This window comes from Hypanus sabinus, chromosome 7 (genome assembly GCF_030144855.1).
Source record: "Hypanus sabinus isolate sHypSab1 chromosome 7, sHypSab1.hap1, whole genome shotgun sequence".
NCBI classification, from domain to species: Eukaryota; Metazoa; Chordata; class Chondrichthyes; order Myliobatiformes; family Dasyatidae; genus Hypanus; species Hypanus sabinus.
In genome coordinates, this window is record NC_082712.1 from 136,898,134 (window position 1) to 136,915,448 (window position 17,315).

Consider the following 17,315-nt stretch of genomic DNA (forward strand, 5'->3'; position numbering starts at 1 on the left):
TAACATTTTAATTAAAAATAGAATCATTCAGGAGAGTTCTTTAAACTATCCTATATCCTTTCAATATTGTGAAAACTGTCAAACACCCTTGATAAGTATAGTCATATGGCGGCTAGTTTTGATCAAATAGTTTATAGTTTTTACAATCAATAGCAATTTAAAATTTTATACTTTTTCCTCTGAACTATATCTATGCATTAACTTTTACTTCTTTGCCTACAAATCAATGAATTCACCCATTTTGTAGAACATAGAATAGTACAGCAATTTAATTTCATTTAATTTCTTTCATTTTCTAAGGAAATCTCTGTTCAATCAAATCAACCATGTTCACTCTCCTTTGCAGTAATACAATTAGCCTGTAGGCTTTGCAACAGTTGGCTTTCTGTCTTAGTAAACGGATGCCAAAACATTACAAGGGTATGTCCCAGTACCAGCAGTTAACATTAGACGGCCATCTTTTATAAATTTCAAATTGATTGTAGAAAAAAACAATTTCAGAAACAAAAAGTGATCTTGCTTTAGTTAAAAACCTGTTACTTACTCACTTCACCAGCTACCCAATGAGTCTCTTTTGGCTTTGATAAGCTCTCATGTATGACTTGGCATGTGTATTTTGTCCTAGCGTCAGCAATGGTGAGAACAATCTTCACATTAGCTGTCAGCTGATAGAGTTCATCCTGTCCAGTTTCTGCTTTATTAACTACAGAATTTTGTTGAATTTCTGAGCCATCTTTGAGCCATTTAACAGTGATATCTCTGGGGAAAAATGAACTTATTTGACAGCTTAAGTTCACGGGCTCTTTTGCAATTGGTTTTGCTACATCACACTTTATAGTGCCCAGTTTTGGAGAAGCTGGAAGAGAAAACAAGGTTTTAAACATTAGCAGATTTTCAAAATTGGAGGATTAGATATTGTGCTTCCCATATGTAATTACTTACAGCTTTGAAAACTTGGGAAAAAGACATAAAAATAATTATTAAATTTATTAATTTCAGTGCAATCCTACCCTATTGATTTAGCTTGTTATATTCTTAAATGATCTCAAATCTTTTCCCTCGTAACATTATTACTACCTTGTAACAATAAGAGAAATATGGTATCAAGACAATGCATTCACCAGAGGAGCCTCCAAATCAAATAAGCAATCTGGATCCTTTCTCATTTCAAGGCTTAGATAACAGTATACCTGTAATGCTTAGGGTTATTGCTTTCTCTTGCTTGTCATTAGTGGAGTGGTGCAGTATGCTACAGAAGTACTGCGAGCTCTGGTCTTGCTGTATATCTGGCACAATAACTAATACACTAGCAATGCTGTAAGTTTTGTCTTCATGCTCCACTTCACTGATGTAATGATTTCCCTTCAAATTCATCTTGTTATCATGCATGGTTGTCGTGTTGTCCAGCTGCATCTGGACAAGTTCTTCCAAATCTGCATTCTTTCTCTTTTGTTGCCATATAATATTTAATGGCCTTGGTTTAAATCCACTGATTGAACAAGACAAAGCCGCAGGTTCCTTGTCCTTGATGAGACGTGGCTTCAAAATGTTTAAAACCTTAGGTGGCACTTAGAAAAGAGAAAATGAAAAATAAATCACACAAACTGAAATGCAAAGAGAGAGATAAATATTGAATTGTTTTAAATGTTTAATGACTGAGTCCACCTGATGAAGAGCTGTATTTAACATAACTATCCACATCATTGACATAAGGGATTCTACTGGTGCTGGAAATCTTGAGCAAAACATGCAAAATGCTGGAGAAGCTCAGCAGGTCAGGCAACATCTATGACGGGCAGTGAACAGCTGATATTTTGGGCCGTGACCCTTCAGTACTCTTCACCATAGTTGCTGCCTGGCCTGCGGAGTTCCTCCTGAATTTTGTGTATCTACATCAATGCCAAATACCATATATGTTAATGAAAGACATTCAAAATGGAGCCGAAAAGACAGCAATTAATAATTAAAGAAAATGTTTGAAATTTACCTCCTATAACATCTAGCGTCAGTGTCCTAGTTATAGGTTCTTTAAGTGCTCGATGTTGAACTTCGATACTTAACTCAGCCCCATCATCCTGAGAAATATCTGGATATATTCTGACACTGACTTCTACACTGGAAATCTTAAGTGTGTTAGTTGTGAATTCAGAAATCTGTGGCTTAAAGGATGCATCTTCAACATCTGGCTGCATAAGGATTCCCATTACATTATAATCTTGTCCATTTGTTGATACATGCTGACTGCAGTTCTCATTCCAATCCTTATCACTCCACTTCAGAAGCTGATGTTTATCCTCCTGCTTCCTCTTTGCGTAGATCACAACTGTAACCTCACGAGGCCGAAATGAGTTAACCATCCAAGTGACTACTTTTTCTTCAAGATGTTTCAAAACTTGATGTTCACTGCATCCAGTAACTTTTGGAGCAACTGGTCAAAACAAAAATAAGTAATTAACACTTAACAATGTAAATGTGCTTTCTTGCATCCTCAGTTTTTATGGCCTTTCTGGAATTACAGAAATAAGACAATTAGTGTAACAGACAAGGTCAGAATGTCCTTTAGTCTGTACCATTTTTATTCAGCATATTACTGTCCAAAATAGTGAAACCAATTAAAATTGTATCCAGTGGAATTAGGGTTATTTTTAAAAATGTCACTATTTGCTTATTCCAAAACACTGGACGGCTATTTATTTATTTCACTTCTTATTTCCAAGAGAGTAAAAATCTTTATGTTGTATCTCCTTCACAATATACAAGCAATAAAGAGGGGCAATGTGGGAGGATGTTGCCCTAACATTAAAATTGTACACATGATTGTTTAGTATACATGCATGTACAGTTAAATATACAATCAGATCAATGTACAGTCAGATATACACTCAGATCAATGTACAGTCAGATAAGCAATCAGTTCAATGTGTATTGATAAATATAACTTCTGATTTCAGATTTCTGTTAATTGCTTCTATTGGTGAACTTTAGAGCAGGTTCTTAAAAGATCTAGGTAGTAAAAACCTAGAAAAGTCATCACTTAGCACAGTTTATTTCTAAACATGTGAACATATTTTTTCTCTACTCCCCCCCTCAAATCCCTCTGCAGATAAAGTATGTCACAAACAAGAGAAAATCTGCAGATACTGGAAATACAAGCAACAAACACAAAATCCTGGAAGATCCATGGAAAAAGGTAAACATGCGATGTTGCGAGCCGAGACCCTTCATCAATCCTGAAGAAGGGTTTTGGGCTGAGACATTGACTGTTTACTTTTCTATAGATGCTGCCTATCCTGTTGAGTTCCTCCAGTGTTTTGTGTGTGTTGCTTAATGCTCATTTCATGTCAAGGGCAATTAAGCAAATGAAGTGACCAAAACAGGATCAGAACCCATGAAATGGGCCATATTTAGTGGGGTCCCACATTGTGCTATTAAAACAGTGCCCTGGAGGACATTCAACTAGTTTTCTAGGGAAGAATCTTACTGGGGAAATTAATCTACATTATCCAAAAGTAACTTTGAAAATTGAATGATGTAATTTATTACATCATAAGAATGAATTGTTCATCAATTTCCAATTCAAATATGTTTGAAGGGAAATATAATTATAAAAACATCAAAATAAAATGGAGGTTCTGCCTGGAGTATCAAATTCCTTTCAATGGAGCAACTCCAAGCAAGGTTTTCTGTTGAACACCAATGGGGGAGTACAATTACTGCAGCCCAGTTCTAATCAAAGCAAAAAGATCATCACTTCCCAGGTCGGGGAAGAGATACAAGAAGCAGTCAAAGGATCAGAACAGCAGTGCAAATTCACAGCCAGCAACCCAGGTTCAATGCTGACCTCTGGCACTACTTGTGTGGAGTTTCCAGACTGCCCGTTATGCAGGAATTTACTCCAGGTGCTTTTGTTTCCTTCCCCATCATCAAATTTAAAAAAACATATGTAGGCCAAAAGGTTAATGAAAACTCTGAATTTCCCCAAGTGTAGGTGAATGGTAGAACCTCGGGGGAGCTAGTGAGAAACTGGGGAAAATAACGGGATTTTGTAACGAGTGCTTGATAGCTGGCACGGACACACGGAGCCAAATGGCCAGTTTCTTTGTTGCATCTTCTATGACTCAATGCACAATCTGCAACACACCAAAAGGATTTCACTGTCTTCATATTACCTTTTAGAAATATCCACAAATAAGCAGGGAGTCCTGCAGCAAACAGTAACCCAAATCCTCCTAGAAGTGCAGAAATAACCACTGCTGCTGTTGAAGTTGATTCAGGCTCTGAAACTTAGAAAACCAAAATGACAATATGAGCACTTAGACACACGAATAAACTTCACCAACTTGAGACATATGAGTTTTGCAAATTATAAGTCACCATTCATAAGCCCTGTAAAAGTTTTTCAAGAAATTGAAACCATAATTGTGCAACATATTTTCACTTTAAGTCATGGTGTGGGAATTCCATTCTGTAGTTTTGTTATTTTTCATGTAATCTGGAATAAGTGATGGGCTCAGAGTTACTAGTATCCCAACTATTGACTCAACTTATTTGCACATGATATCAGTTGTAAGTTATGCTGTCAAATATTCAAAAAGATAAAAAACTAGCCCTGGGTAAGGGTGGTGACAGAAGGCCAGAACAATGCCTCCAAACTTGTCTCAATTATTTTTGGGACATATTAAAAGAATATCTAACCCACAGGATGAAGACAGAGGCAGAACGGCAGGGCCCTTCTTACTTAACCAAATCAAGTACAGGAAAGGTACTCAGCAGAGTACAGAAAATGAAATGATACGATGAAGGTAAAAATTAATTACTCATGGCATGGAAAGAATCAGCAGTTTCATTGGCACAAATAGTAAAATGAGTTAATGAGCAAGTAACTAACAGCCAGTCACCAAGAGTCTCTGTACAAATCCAAAATGTGCCAGCCTACTGTTTATTTTCAGGCATGACTCAAATTCTCAGCCAATATCTTTCTGGGGTGAAATAACAAACAATGAACATTGATTTAAATCAGTGGAATGAGAGTCAAACATTTAAAAAAAACATTGTTACAAATATTGCTACAAAGTATCCCCAACTTATTCAAAGTATGGAACATACCTTCAACTGTGAGTTTCACCTCCTGTGAAAGTTCGTCTGGAAGGGACTGATGTCTCATTGTACACTTGTATATATTACCATCATCATTCAGAGTTGGTACAATTCTAATATTACTGGAAACATTAAACGTTCCATCATTATTAGAAACCGCAGCTCCAGTGCAGACATGTCTTTCCAATCTCTCAGCTTTCCCTCTGATTACCTTTTCCCAGAAGATTTCATGATTCTGAGGATAAAATTCCGTAGCATCACACCAGACAGATTTCTCTGTACCATTCAGAATGGTAATGTGTTGTGTGGATAGAAGCACCTTTGGCTTAGCTGTATTAAAAAGCAAATCCAACCTTAAGTTAGATCGGATGAAGTGCATTATCATAAATATCTAAAACCAAGTCTAAGCTATTGCTATGTTAAAATAAACAAAATGTACCACTTCCTTCCTTCAATTATTGTTCCAAATCACAAGACTTCCCTTTACTATTACTCCTGAAAGATAATTCACTTGCTCAACATTCAATGCAGTTCCATGTGAGAGATTTTAATTAGTTATTCCCTCTGATCCAGAGTCTCCAAATAATAAATTAACAGACAGTGGAGAAGTGCATTGGTAATTCTGCTGAGATTGTATGCATTATGGAGAAAGTAGACAATTGCCAAAGGATATGGCAGGATATAGATCAGTTATAGATATGGGCAGAGAAATGGCAGACAGAGTTTAATATAACTAAGTAGTTTGTGTTACAACTTGGGAATTCAAATATGAAGGGATATCACACTTTTAATGGCAAAATCTTTAATAAATTGATCTACAGAGGGATTCTGTGACCCAAGGTCATAGTCCCTGAAAACAGCACACATTGACATGGTGGTAGGGAAGTACATGGCCCACTTGTCTTTATTAGTTGAGGCATTGAGGTCAAGGGTTGATAAGTTACTTTGCATCTTTATAAAACACTGCTGATGCCACATCCAGAGCACTGCTTCCAGTCCTGGTTGTCCCCATAATAGGAATAGAGTAGAGGGTTTGAAGAGGGTACAGAAGTGGGATGTTGCCTCAGGAAAAAAGCATGTGCTACAAGGATAGGATGGACAAATTTGGAGCAATACACGAACAGCTTGGTCGGGCAGCATCTTTCAGACAGTTAACGTTTCGGATTAAAACCATTCAAATGAATTAGGGTTGCTTTCCCTGGAGTGTCAAGGTGAGGGAAAACCTGATGGAAATTTATAAGATTATGAGTAGCAAAGATAGAATAGAGAGCCAGTATCTTATCCAGGGTCAAAATACCAAAGGTGAGAGGGGGCAAGTTCAAAGATGATGTGAGTGGTAGGTTTTCTTTTTTTAAAAAAACACATAGAGCAGTGGAATGCAATGCACTGCCAGAGGTGGTAGCAGAGGCCGATGTAACAGATGCATTTACAAAGCTCTTAGATAGGCACATGAATGTGTAGAGAGTTGAGTGATGACATTGTGTAGGCAGAAGAGATTACTTAACTTACTAGCTAATTACTAGTTTAATTAGTTCTACTAGCTAATTACTAGTTTAATTAGTTCTGTACAACATCATGGGCTGAATGGCTTGTTCCTGTGCTGTGCTGTTCTCTGTTCACACCAGGTAATGTTTTAGAAGTCTCTTACCCAAAATCACAACTCGTGAGCTCTTTTCCACTTTGTCAGGAGTGACAAGCACAACACAGGTGTATTCTCCTGCTTCACTTAATTGGATATTTGGAAGATAAAGTGAAGCATCTCCTTTCTGTAATTCAGTTGTAGATATTTTGGCTCCAGATCGTTTAGAGGCAGCTGCACCTGCTTTAGAGGAGTAGATTTCTTTCCTTTGGGATCCATACAACCATTGAACACCCACGTTTGATAGGTCAAGAACAGGCGATCCAAAATCAGTAACTTTACATTCCAAGGTAATGTCCGTATTCAAAAATACATTCTTTGGACTTCTAAAAATGTTCATATCCAAAGTTTCTAAACGCAAACAGAAAAATGAGGCAAATTTATCTTCAAACACATATTGCAAGTAGAAATTAAGCAGATTCAAGTTATAGTGTAAGTTATGGCTTTTTTCTCTAGCAATCCCACAAGTCAGTAGGTTGTCCAACTCCAGGATTACAGATTGATTTGTGCATTGAAGTGGATGCTGTATTGTTTGAAATCACAAATTTCAGATGAGGTGCTAAACCTTCAGCAACATAATACAAAGATACAAAATATCATCAATATTAAATAAGTCCCTGGGCACTACCTTGAACATAAACTTTAGTCAACATTACTAACATCTCAGCTTAGTAAAGGTTAAGTAATAGGTTGTGTCTCAGATGTTAATAACAGTGTATACTCTTTAAAAGGTACTTCCTTAATTGTAAAGTGCTCTGGGACATCCTAAAAGCTACTCTTTCATTAAAATCTTTCATTTAAATGGATTGGCACTGTATTATTTCCAAACGTGGTTCCAAAGCATTGTCACAGAATGGTTAAATGTAAAACACATCCCTAACTCACTGATGTGCCACACTGTAAATGAGTCATCAAATGGAAACGGTTGAGGTGCTTACTCACGGGAAGTTAGGGGGCAATTACCTTAAAAAGGATTGCATAGAGCTGTATTTTCACAGCACCACAGAACTGTATTTTGATTTTATGCAAAGAATAAATTGCACTTTTAATCAATTTAGGATAAAAATGCATTAGTGGCTGCAGATGGATGCTTTGATCTCAATGCACAACACTGAGTTCGATGATTTCCCCAACAACAAATGCACGACACTAACGTGGCTGATTTACAACTGGAGCACAAAGATCTGCACTGAGCACTGTTGAACAATTATGGCCTGAGATGGAGGCCAGTGTACTGGTTTTGTGTTTCCTAGCTACTTAAAGGTACACTCTGGTGGTCAAGGAAGAAGTAACTCAACAGCTTCAGAAATGACTGCATGTTACAGTAGTACAGAAGTCTAAATTACTGGATGAGTAATTAAGAGGTCCAAACTAATAATTTAGAGACCCAGTCTCAAATCTGACACAGCAACTGTGGAACAGAAATGTTGTTAATAATCTGGAAGCTAGTGAGAACAAGGCTTAGTATTTCTAACACTAGGCTGTATTCTCCAATGTGCTCTTTGGGAGAAAACTGACATCTTTTCCTGGGCTGGTCTACGTGCAATTCCAAAGCCACTCCACACAGTTGACTTTCAGCAGCCCTCCACAGTATCCTACAAGTTACTTTATACGAGAATCAGGCTTAATACCACTGATATATGTCATGAACTTCTTGTTTTGCAGCAGCTGTACAGTGAAGTAAGAAATACTATACAGTAAGAAATATCTGTTAAAAATGGCTGCAGCTCTGTGTTCGGTGTTTGGGGGAGAGATGTTGCTTTGAAGCAAAGCGCGCAGATACTGCAACCTTGCTCGAGGTCTTCAATTTTATTTTCCAGTGTCTGTACATTAGCCAGCGGGATGGTAGGGAGTGGGGACCTCAGGGCCCCGTGTTTCAATTTTGCAAGCTGCTTAGCTTGCTTTCCAAATTTCCTTTAACTCTTCAGTCTGGAGTCTGCTGATTTTGACTAATCGTCAGCTTTTTAAACATGACAAGACAATATTGCTTACTGAAGTACCCATGGGATTGACTGTGGATTTCAACTGTAGTAGCCCTAAACAGGGATATTTGATCATTCGCTTCAGAGCCGCACCCAAAGCCACTATCTGATCCCATCTTTCTGATTACCATTACAACTTCAATCAAATTGGTAAATTTCTTTATTATTGTCACATCTTTCAAGGTATACTGAGAAAATCTGCCTTACATACAATTTATGCAGATCAATTCATTGCAGCAGTGATTTGAGTTAAAATAACAGAATTCAGAAAAAAGATTACATTTACTGAGGAAGTGTCGTGCAGACAGAATAAGGAGCCAGGCCATGACAAGGGAAATTGTGAGTCCTAGAGTCAATCTTACTGTGCTAGGAAACCCGTCGTATAACAGCAAGACAGACCGTGGCACTTTCAGAGTTAACAGGAAGTCAGACGAGGGCAGGACATTCCCAGTGAATGCTAGGAACCTAAAAGTACACAGTTCCCTGGAAGTGGCAAGACTGAAAAACAGGGTGCCAAAGGTGGCATTCAGAGCACCACCCTCAGCAGTCAGCACATTGAATACAAGTGTTGGAATCTTGTGCTGTGTTTGGACAAGAATGATGATGAGGATACACTTGGAATATTGTGTACAATTTTGGCTATGTTGTTATAGGAATGACACCATTAAGCTGGGAAGAATGCAAAGTAAATGTACAAGGATGTTCCTAGAAAAACCTCTTTTTACTGGGAGTCTGTGTAAATGCAGCTCGTTTGCCCCTCACTAACAGCCACTGGACTTCACGGCAAGGAAACCATCTTTCTCAGCCTCTGTACAATTAGGGTGTCTACGAATTTGGTGCCGCCAAACCCATGAGGTTGGGATGTCTCGCCCACCCAAACCCCAGTTTGTGTGAATACTGTGTGATTTACTGACACCACCCCTCCACACCCCGACAATCGCTTTTGGCAAGAAATAATAGACCGTACACTGCATACAATTACAATGAAGTATAGACAATAGGTGCAGAAGTAGACCATTCGGCCCTTCGAGCCTGCACCGCCATTCTGAGATCATGGCTGATCATCTACTATCAATACCCGGTTCCTGCCTTGTCCCCATATCCCTTGATTTCCCCTATCCATAAGATACCTATCTAGCTTCTTCTTGAAAGCATCCAGAGAATTGGCCTCCACTACCTTCCGAGGCAGTGCATTCCAGACCCCCACAACTCTCTGGGAGAAGAAGTTTTTCCTTAACTCTGTCCTAATTGAGCTAATTATTCTCAAATCATGCCCTCTGGTACTGGACTCTCCCAGCATCTGGAACATATTTCCTGCCTCTATCTTGTCCAATCCATTAATAATCTTAGATGTTTCAATCAGATCCCCTCTCATTCTCCTTAATTCCAGCGTGTACAAGCCCAGTCTCTCTAACCTCTCTGCGTAAGACAGTCCAAACATCCCAGGAATTAACCTTGTGAATCTACGCTGCACTTCCTCTACAGCCAGGATGTCTTTCCTTAACCCTGGAGACCAAAACTGTACATAATACTCCAGGTGTGGTCTCACCAGGGCTCTGTACAAATGCAAGAGGATTTCCTTGCTCTTGTACTCAATTCCCTTTGTAATAAAGGCCAACATTCCTTTAGCCTTCTTCACTGCCTGCTGCACTTGCTCATTCACCTTCAGTGACTTATGAACGAGGACTCCTAGATCTCTTTGTATTTCTCCCTTACCTAACTCTACACCGTTCAGATAATAATCTGCCTTCCTGTTCTTACTCCCGAAGTGGATAACCTCACACTTATTCACATTAAACGTCATCTGCCAAGTATCTGCCCATTCACCCAGCTTATCCAAGTCACCCTGAATTCTCCTAACATTCTCATCACATGTCACACTGCCACCCAGCTTAGTATCATCAGCAAATTTGCTAATGTTATTCTCAATGCCTTCATCTAAATCATTGACGTAAATTGTAACAGCTGTGGTCCCAATACCGAGCCCTGTGGCACCCCACTAGTCACCACCTGCCTTTCCTAGAAACACCCATTCACCGCTACCCTTTGCTTTCTATCTGCCAACCAGTTTTCTATCCATTTAGAATTCTTAATCTATTCTTAATCTATAATTAAGGATGTTAACAACTTAACAGTTATTAAAGTAAGGAAAACAAAAAAACAGCCCACCATAACTAAACAGTCAATTGTGCATACGAGTTGTAGTTCATCTTGCAATTGTCTAATTCAAGCACTGGACCCTCAGTCTGTGTGAAAGCACACACCACCTTCAAAATGCTGCTCGAAATCCATCTTGAACAAATGGGATCTCGCACAGAAGTATTGGTCCTTCCTCCTTTAAGCCATTCATCTGCATGAAGCACCTTGTGCAATAGGGATGGCATCCTCAGCCATCTTCCTTCCTGTATTCTCTCAGCTTCCACCAAAAAGACCTCAAACAACACCATTGCCCTTCATAAAAATCCTCTCCACCCATCGTTCTCTAGAACCTCCCAATTCCACCATCCTGATTGGCTGACACCACTTTCCTAAGTTAAACAAAAAAGCCCTTTATCCAATCTCAAACCCAGACAGGCTGACGGCTGAACAGACTGCGCTGCAGAAATGCTAAAATGGAATAGCTACAGAATAGCAGTAAAAATGTTAACCAGGGCATTAGACTTTCCCCCCCACCAAAAATAGTCATGCCCTCAAGACTTTGAAAAGTATCAACCCGTCATTAACAACACAGTTTTCAAAGGAATTTCATGATGTCAGGACCTCCAATCCAGTGTGAATGGTAGTGACATATCTCACTGGGGGCAAGATGCAACACTGATCCCCCGGTGCATCATGAGCCAGCCTATCTAAGGGTGTCCTAACTTTGAGAACTCCATATCCCATCTTCAGCTCCTCCAGCTTCAACCACTTCTTGTGACCCTTCCTGTCTTCTACAGGGTGCCTCCCATCTATCCTCATGTCTTCCAGTGGCTCAGATTCCCCGCTCCATGACTGAATTTAACTTCTGTCAGTTTAGGCTGGTGAAGCTGAACATCCTTCCACTGGTGCTAACCGGCAAAACCTCTCGGAAAGGGGTGTCCTCCATCACTCCAATAGTGTGGCAAGTATTCCTGGAGTAACCAACATCAGACTCATCTGTAGAAAATACATCTTGGTATCCCAACCTCTTCACAGTTAATTTTCTTTTCCATTCCTTGGACGTACCACCAAATTCGGGGAATCCTGTCACTCTGGCTCCTCCTCCAGGACGTAAGATGACAGATTTAAAATGGATGCACCACACAGTTCCTTGTTTCTGTCCATCATCCTGCGTCAGAGAAACTTCCAGCCTCTCAAAAGCAGCTCTGAACACAGGATGAATGGAGAAGATTTTCAAAAAGTTCTCTCCATTTCTCTCCTAGCATGCTCCCAGGAGACTTCTTACAATGGCAGTATTTGCTCCAACCAGAATGGAAGATCCAGCTTTTTCAACCGGTTCTGGGCAGGCCAACACTGGGGTGTCAATCGTCTTAGTTACTCCAACATCTGCTTCCGAAAACTCCAGCTTCAACAACAAGTAACCATCGCATGGGTACTCATCAACACTAAGCCCCCGAATCTCAAGGGCACTGAATGATGTCAAAGGTAAATGTGTCAAATCCTGCTTGTAAAAGCATTTATAAAGCCAAGTAACTTGAGAACCTGTGTCAAGTATGGCTCTAGCATGAACAATCCGTATGGATAGCCGAGCTTGGACCCTCTGAACCTTCAGGAATAGTGTTTGTTACTTTAGTATTTCTCTTAATACACTGATAGGAATGTTTCCTCTCTGAAATGTCAGCCCATTCCTTTACTGGGTCCCTCCATTTTAATTCTTTTCTTCCCTGTTTGCTTAACCATTGATTTTGTTTCCTAAGATTTTCTTGTCCTTAACACTCCTTCTTGAACTGTCCATCTTCTCCACTGTTGTAACAGAAAACACCAGTCACTTTCCTGGTCAAGGGACACCACCAGCAGCAGCCTTCGCCTTGGTATGTCCTACCAGTGGGTTTGGCTTCTTATCGGCTTAGCCAGGTTTGGTGGCAGTACCAAATGATATCATCCGAAATACCTCGGCCCTCAGATCTTTCCAGACATCCTACAAAACCCCACTTGTGTGGTGTACCTTGTGGCCTACATTATAATAAGGGACTACTTTATGTTTTAGTAACACATCGTTGCGTGCACTGTTAGGCACATATTGATCTGTATGCGTGTGTCAAGTTCAGACTCTACCAGTAAAAAACCATGAAACTTAGTTCCCATCTCCAGTGTTTTTAGTAATAACATAGTTGTGTAAATAGGCCACAAACACAACAAATTGGCAGGGAGAATTATGAAACTAATAACAACACTTGGAGAAGAGAGAGAAGGGAGATGTAATGGAGCGACACAGGCATCTAGACAGAGTACGCTCATGGCACTAGCAAAATGGACATATGAATCAAGTGGAACGTGCAGTGACTGCAAGGAGCTAGCTAAAAAGAAAACTAGGAAAAGCAGGACTAGTTTAATGTAACAAAGATGACAATGGTTGGAACCATTCCATCATTTGATAGTGGCATTGAAACTGGGTTACTTACATTGAGTTATATTGTGATGCTAATGGTGTTAATGATGAAAAGAAAGCCAGCCTCTTACCCAGGCTATGGCTATGTCCACACTGCACTGGATAAATCCGTAACCGAAGCTTTTTCTCTTCATTTTTACCCTCTGTCCACACTAAAATGGTGCTTTCATCCCCTGAAACTGGATCTTTTCAGAAACGCTCTCCAAAGTGTGTAATTTTGAAAACGCCAGTTTGTCTGGAGCAGTGTGGACGGGGTAACCGGAGACTTCTGAAAACACTGTCAGATGCAGATTATTGTTTTCCTGAACGCAACCTAACAATTTCAGAACAGATAGCAACGAGACTGAAGCCAGAAGAGTTAGAAATTTTGAAAACACCGGTTTCACGTAAAAACAATATGTGTCCACACTATGCGTTTTTGAAAATATCTCTGTCCACATTGAAAGGGATATTTTGGTGAATCTCCTCCTACTGGGCATGAGCAGGACACATCTACCGAAAACAAGCGACATGTTTGGTGTCGAATCTCATCGTAAAAGTGCATGTTTGTATAGTTACAGACTAGAAAAATTTTAAACGACAGACAGCTGTTGGCTCTCGCGCAGGAGAATTTAAAAGTAAAAAAAAAACAAATACTGGAGCGTATGGAGGCAACCAACAGGGAGTTCATGGATGCCTATTGTTTTTACTTGAAACTGGGGTTTTCAAAATTATCCGGTCTAGTGTGGACGTAGTCTCAGTATTATAGGAGCAAAAACGGGTTGCAATGGAGCTTCTCAACCCCCGAAAAGTTCAAGCAAATAGTAGAGACTCTCCAACAGCATTTAAGCACCAAACCACTAGTCATTGCTGAAAGATATAAATTTCACCAACGGAATCAGAGCAAAAATGAAAGCATTTCTGAATATTGTGCTGAATTGCACAAATTATCAAAAATATTGTCAATTTGGAGTGGGTCTATCGAACGCATTGAGGGACAGGTTAGTGTGTGGCATGCACTGTGAAACCACACAGAAGAAGCTCCTGTGTGAAGAAGACCTTGTATTAGAGAAGGTGCTGGACATTGCAGTATCATTGGAAATAGCAGCATTGGGTGCTTGAGAGATACAACAAGAATCTCTGGAACATGCTACGAATAAAATGTCACTGAACAGAAATGAAGGAAAGAAGTGTTACCATTTTGGGAACATGTCACATGACCCTGAGGACTGCAGGTTTCAAGACAAAGAATGCAGAAACTTTGGCAAACAGGGCCACATTGGCAGAGTATGCAAAGCTGGTAAAAAGCAGAAAAAGGATAAAATACAGAGAAACAAGAAACCCCAGAAAGGAAAATACAACAATGTACACAAAATGAAAGAAAGCAGTTCTGATGAAAATGACTCAGCCAAAAGTGAACTCTCTTGCCTGCAACTTTGCAGCATGAAAGAGACAGATGATCGAAGAGTAATATGGATCACTCTACAAGTGGCAGGCTTGAGACTGAAAATGGAGTTGGACGCAGCCTCAGCTTTAACAGTGATCGCTGTACACGACTACAAATGCCCGTTTTCACACATACCTCTGAAATGAACTAAACTACTGCTAAAATCTTAGGACAGGACAAAGGGTACATCCCAAAGATAAAATTAAACTGACAGTGACCTTCAGAGGCAAAACACAGCAGCTGAACCTCTATGTACTGAAACATAGAGGACCACCATTACTGGGACGTGAATGGCTCAGGAAAATCCAGTTGGATTGGCACACCATCAAGGCACTAGAGGTTTCAGCAAAGAAGAGCAGCAAGGCCACATCTGAGAGACTGTCACAAATACTTGCTGACTCTGAGGAAGTGTTCATGAAAGGAATAGGAACACTTCAGGGCATGAAGGCAAAGATTGAGACTGAGGAAAATGTCCAAAATTTCATGAAGTCAGACCAGTGCCATATGCAATCCGTCCTACAGTACAGGTTGAGCTGAAAAATCCGGAGCAGACTGGGGTCCTGTCAAAGGTGGATTGGAGTGAATGGGCAATGCCTATTGCTTTAGTGATGAAGAAAACCAGCACAAAACCAGGAAAACCAAGCAAGGTCCGCATACATGGAGGCTTTAAAGTGTCTGTTAACTCAGTTCTCTGCACAGTACAGTATCCTCTACTTTGTATTGAGGACATCTTGAGAGACATCCCACTGGTCACTGATAGAGTAGCAGCTTTTTACAATTGCTCCTATCTTACTTACTTTACTGTTTCCAACCTGTTTTGAAACCTTTCTTTTAAACATGATATTGTTTTACTATGACTACAAGGGGTGCCAAAGGTACTAAAAATGAAGATCCTCCTCCATCTTTGGAAACTATTATGGAACTGCTTCAAAAACACAGAAAAGAATCTTCCACTGAAATTAAACAATTAGATGCAAAATTGGATTCTATTCAAAAAACCTTAACTGAACATGATAAACAAATAGAAGAGAATGAAGCAATGCTGATGATTTTGGAGGTGAAAATTGATGACCTGCAAAAGCCTTGTGAAAAACAATCAAATTCTAATGAAAAATTAAGACAGAAGATTGATTTAGAAAATAGAAGCAGAAGAAATAACCTATGAATTCTGGGCTTGAAGTGTTAACGGAAGGTGATCAGCCTACAGAATTCTTTGTAAGCTTTTTGACACAATTATTTCCTAAAAGTTTATCATCTTCACCTATAATTGAATGAACTCATAGATCGCCTGTGTCCAGACCAGCTCCAGGAGCAAGACCCAGATCAGTAATAATCTGTTTTAATGTATTTCAAACAAAGGCACTATTAATTCGTGAATTCCGTCAAAGAGGAATGATTGATTATAATGGCCAGAACATTAGAATCATCGAGGATTTTTCACCCAAGGTCATGAATGAGCATGCTAAATTCAAAAAGGTTATATTGGAACTTTTCAACAAAGGCTTCAAGCCTTCTCTACGTTATCCTGCTAGGCTCAGAATTATACTGAAGGATGGCTGTAAGGAATGGTTCCGTACAACCGTAGAAGCCCAGAGATTTTTGGAATCTATAGATTGACTGTTCAGTATCTTTCTGCATGAATAATTGCTTCTTTTACTTTTGGTAAATGATTGTAGCTAACTGTCTTTTCAAACCTTTTAATACTTAACTTAGACAATAAGATTTTAATGAGTTAATACCATGTGTGTTCATATGCATTGAATTTTGATAGGTTTTTAATTATTTTATATTATACCTACTCTTCTTGAGGTTCTTCTATCAATAAGGCTTAACATGGGTATTTTTCATCTTACTATTTAGAAACTGTAATAATTAATCGATATGAGTTCTTGTTATGAGGACTAAGTTTTGTCTCTTTCTGTTGTTTTGTCTAGGTTGGAATGCAGCCAACTTTCAAATCAATTTGGAGCTAAAACAGCATGTCTTTTGGAGTGGGGGGGATGTGATCATAGGTGTAGCTGTCGACTGTCTATTGGTGGACCTTCCGACTTTAGGAGGAGGGTGGGGGGGGATGGATTTTGTTTTTCTGGAAGCTGTTTTGGACTCTATCCGCCAAATCTGTTGCTTGGTTACCCTATCTCAAGGTTCTTTGTTTGGTTTTAATATACATTCCAATGATTATTACTTTAACCTTTCTTGTAAATAGTATTAAAAATGGATCAGAGAATTAATTTACTTAGTCTTAACGTGAAAGGGTTAAATCATCTTGTGAAACAGAATAAGATTTTTTGCATATATTAAAAAAACTTAAGGTTCCAAATATTTTTTTACAAGACACTCATGTACGTAAATGTGACAATATATGCCTTTTTAGCCGATGGAGAGAGCTTCATTTTCATTCCTCTTCTCATGCTAAGTCTAGGGAAGTTTCTATCTTTATAGATAACACAGTTCCATTTGTCCACATTAAGTAGAGTCTGATACTAATGAGCATTTTGTTATAGTGTCAGGAAAATTAGACAATAAATTAATGGTATTTGCTAATCTGTATGCCCCAAATATAGATGATCCAGGATTCTTTGA

General features: G+C 39.2%; 1 protein-coding gene across 1 annotated transcript in view; it reads right to left on the reverse strand.

The window, feature by feature from the left end:
• Nucleotides 1-7,076, reverse strand: part of LOC132397552 (uncharacterized) — a 40,878-nt gene extending 33,802 nt beyond the window's left edge. The window contains exons 1-6 of the mRNA XM_059976375.1: nucleotides 6,746-7,076; nucleotides 5,107-5,427; nucleotides 4,170-4,283; nucleotides 1,988-2,428; nucleotides 1,191-1,568; nucleotides 545-856 (exon numbers count right to left, since the gene is read on the reverse strand). Of these exons, the coding sequence (XP_059832358.1) occupies nucleotides 545-856; nucleotides 1,191-1,568; nucleotides 1,988-2,428; nucleotides 4,170-4,283; nucleotides 5,107-5,427; nucleotides 6,746-7,076 (1,897 nt within the window). The remainder of the gene's footprint in view (nucleotides 1-544; nucleotides 857-1,190; nucleotides 1,569-1,987; nucleotides 2,429-4,169; nucleotides 4,284-5,106; nucleotides 5,428-6,745) is intronic.
• Nucleotides 7,077-17,315: the final 10,239 nt, after the last annotated feature.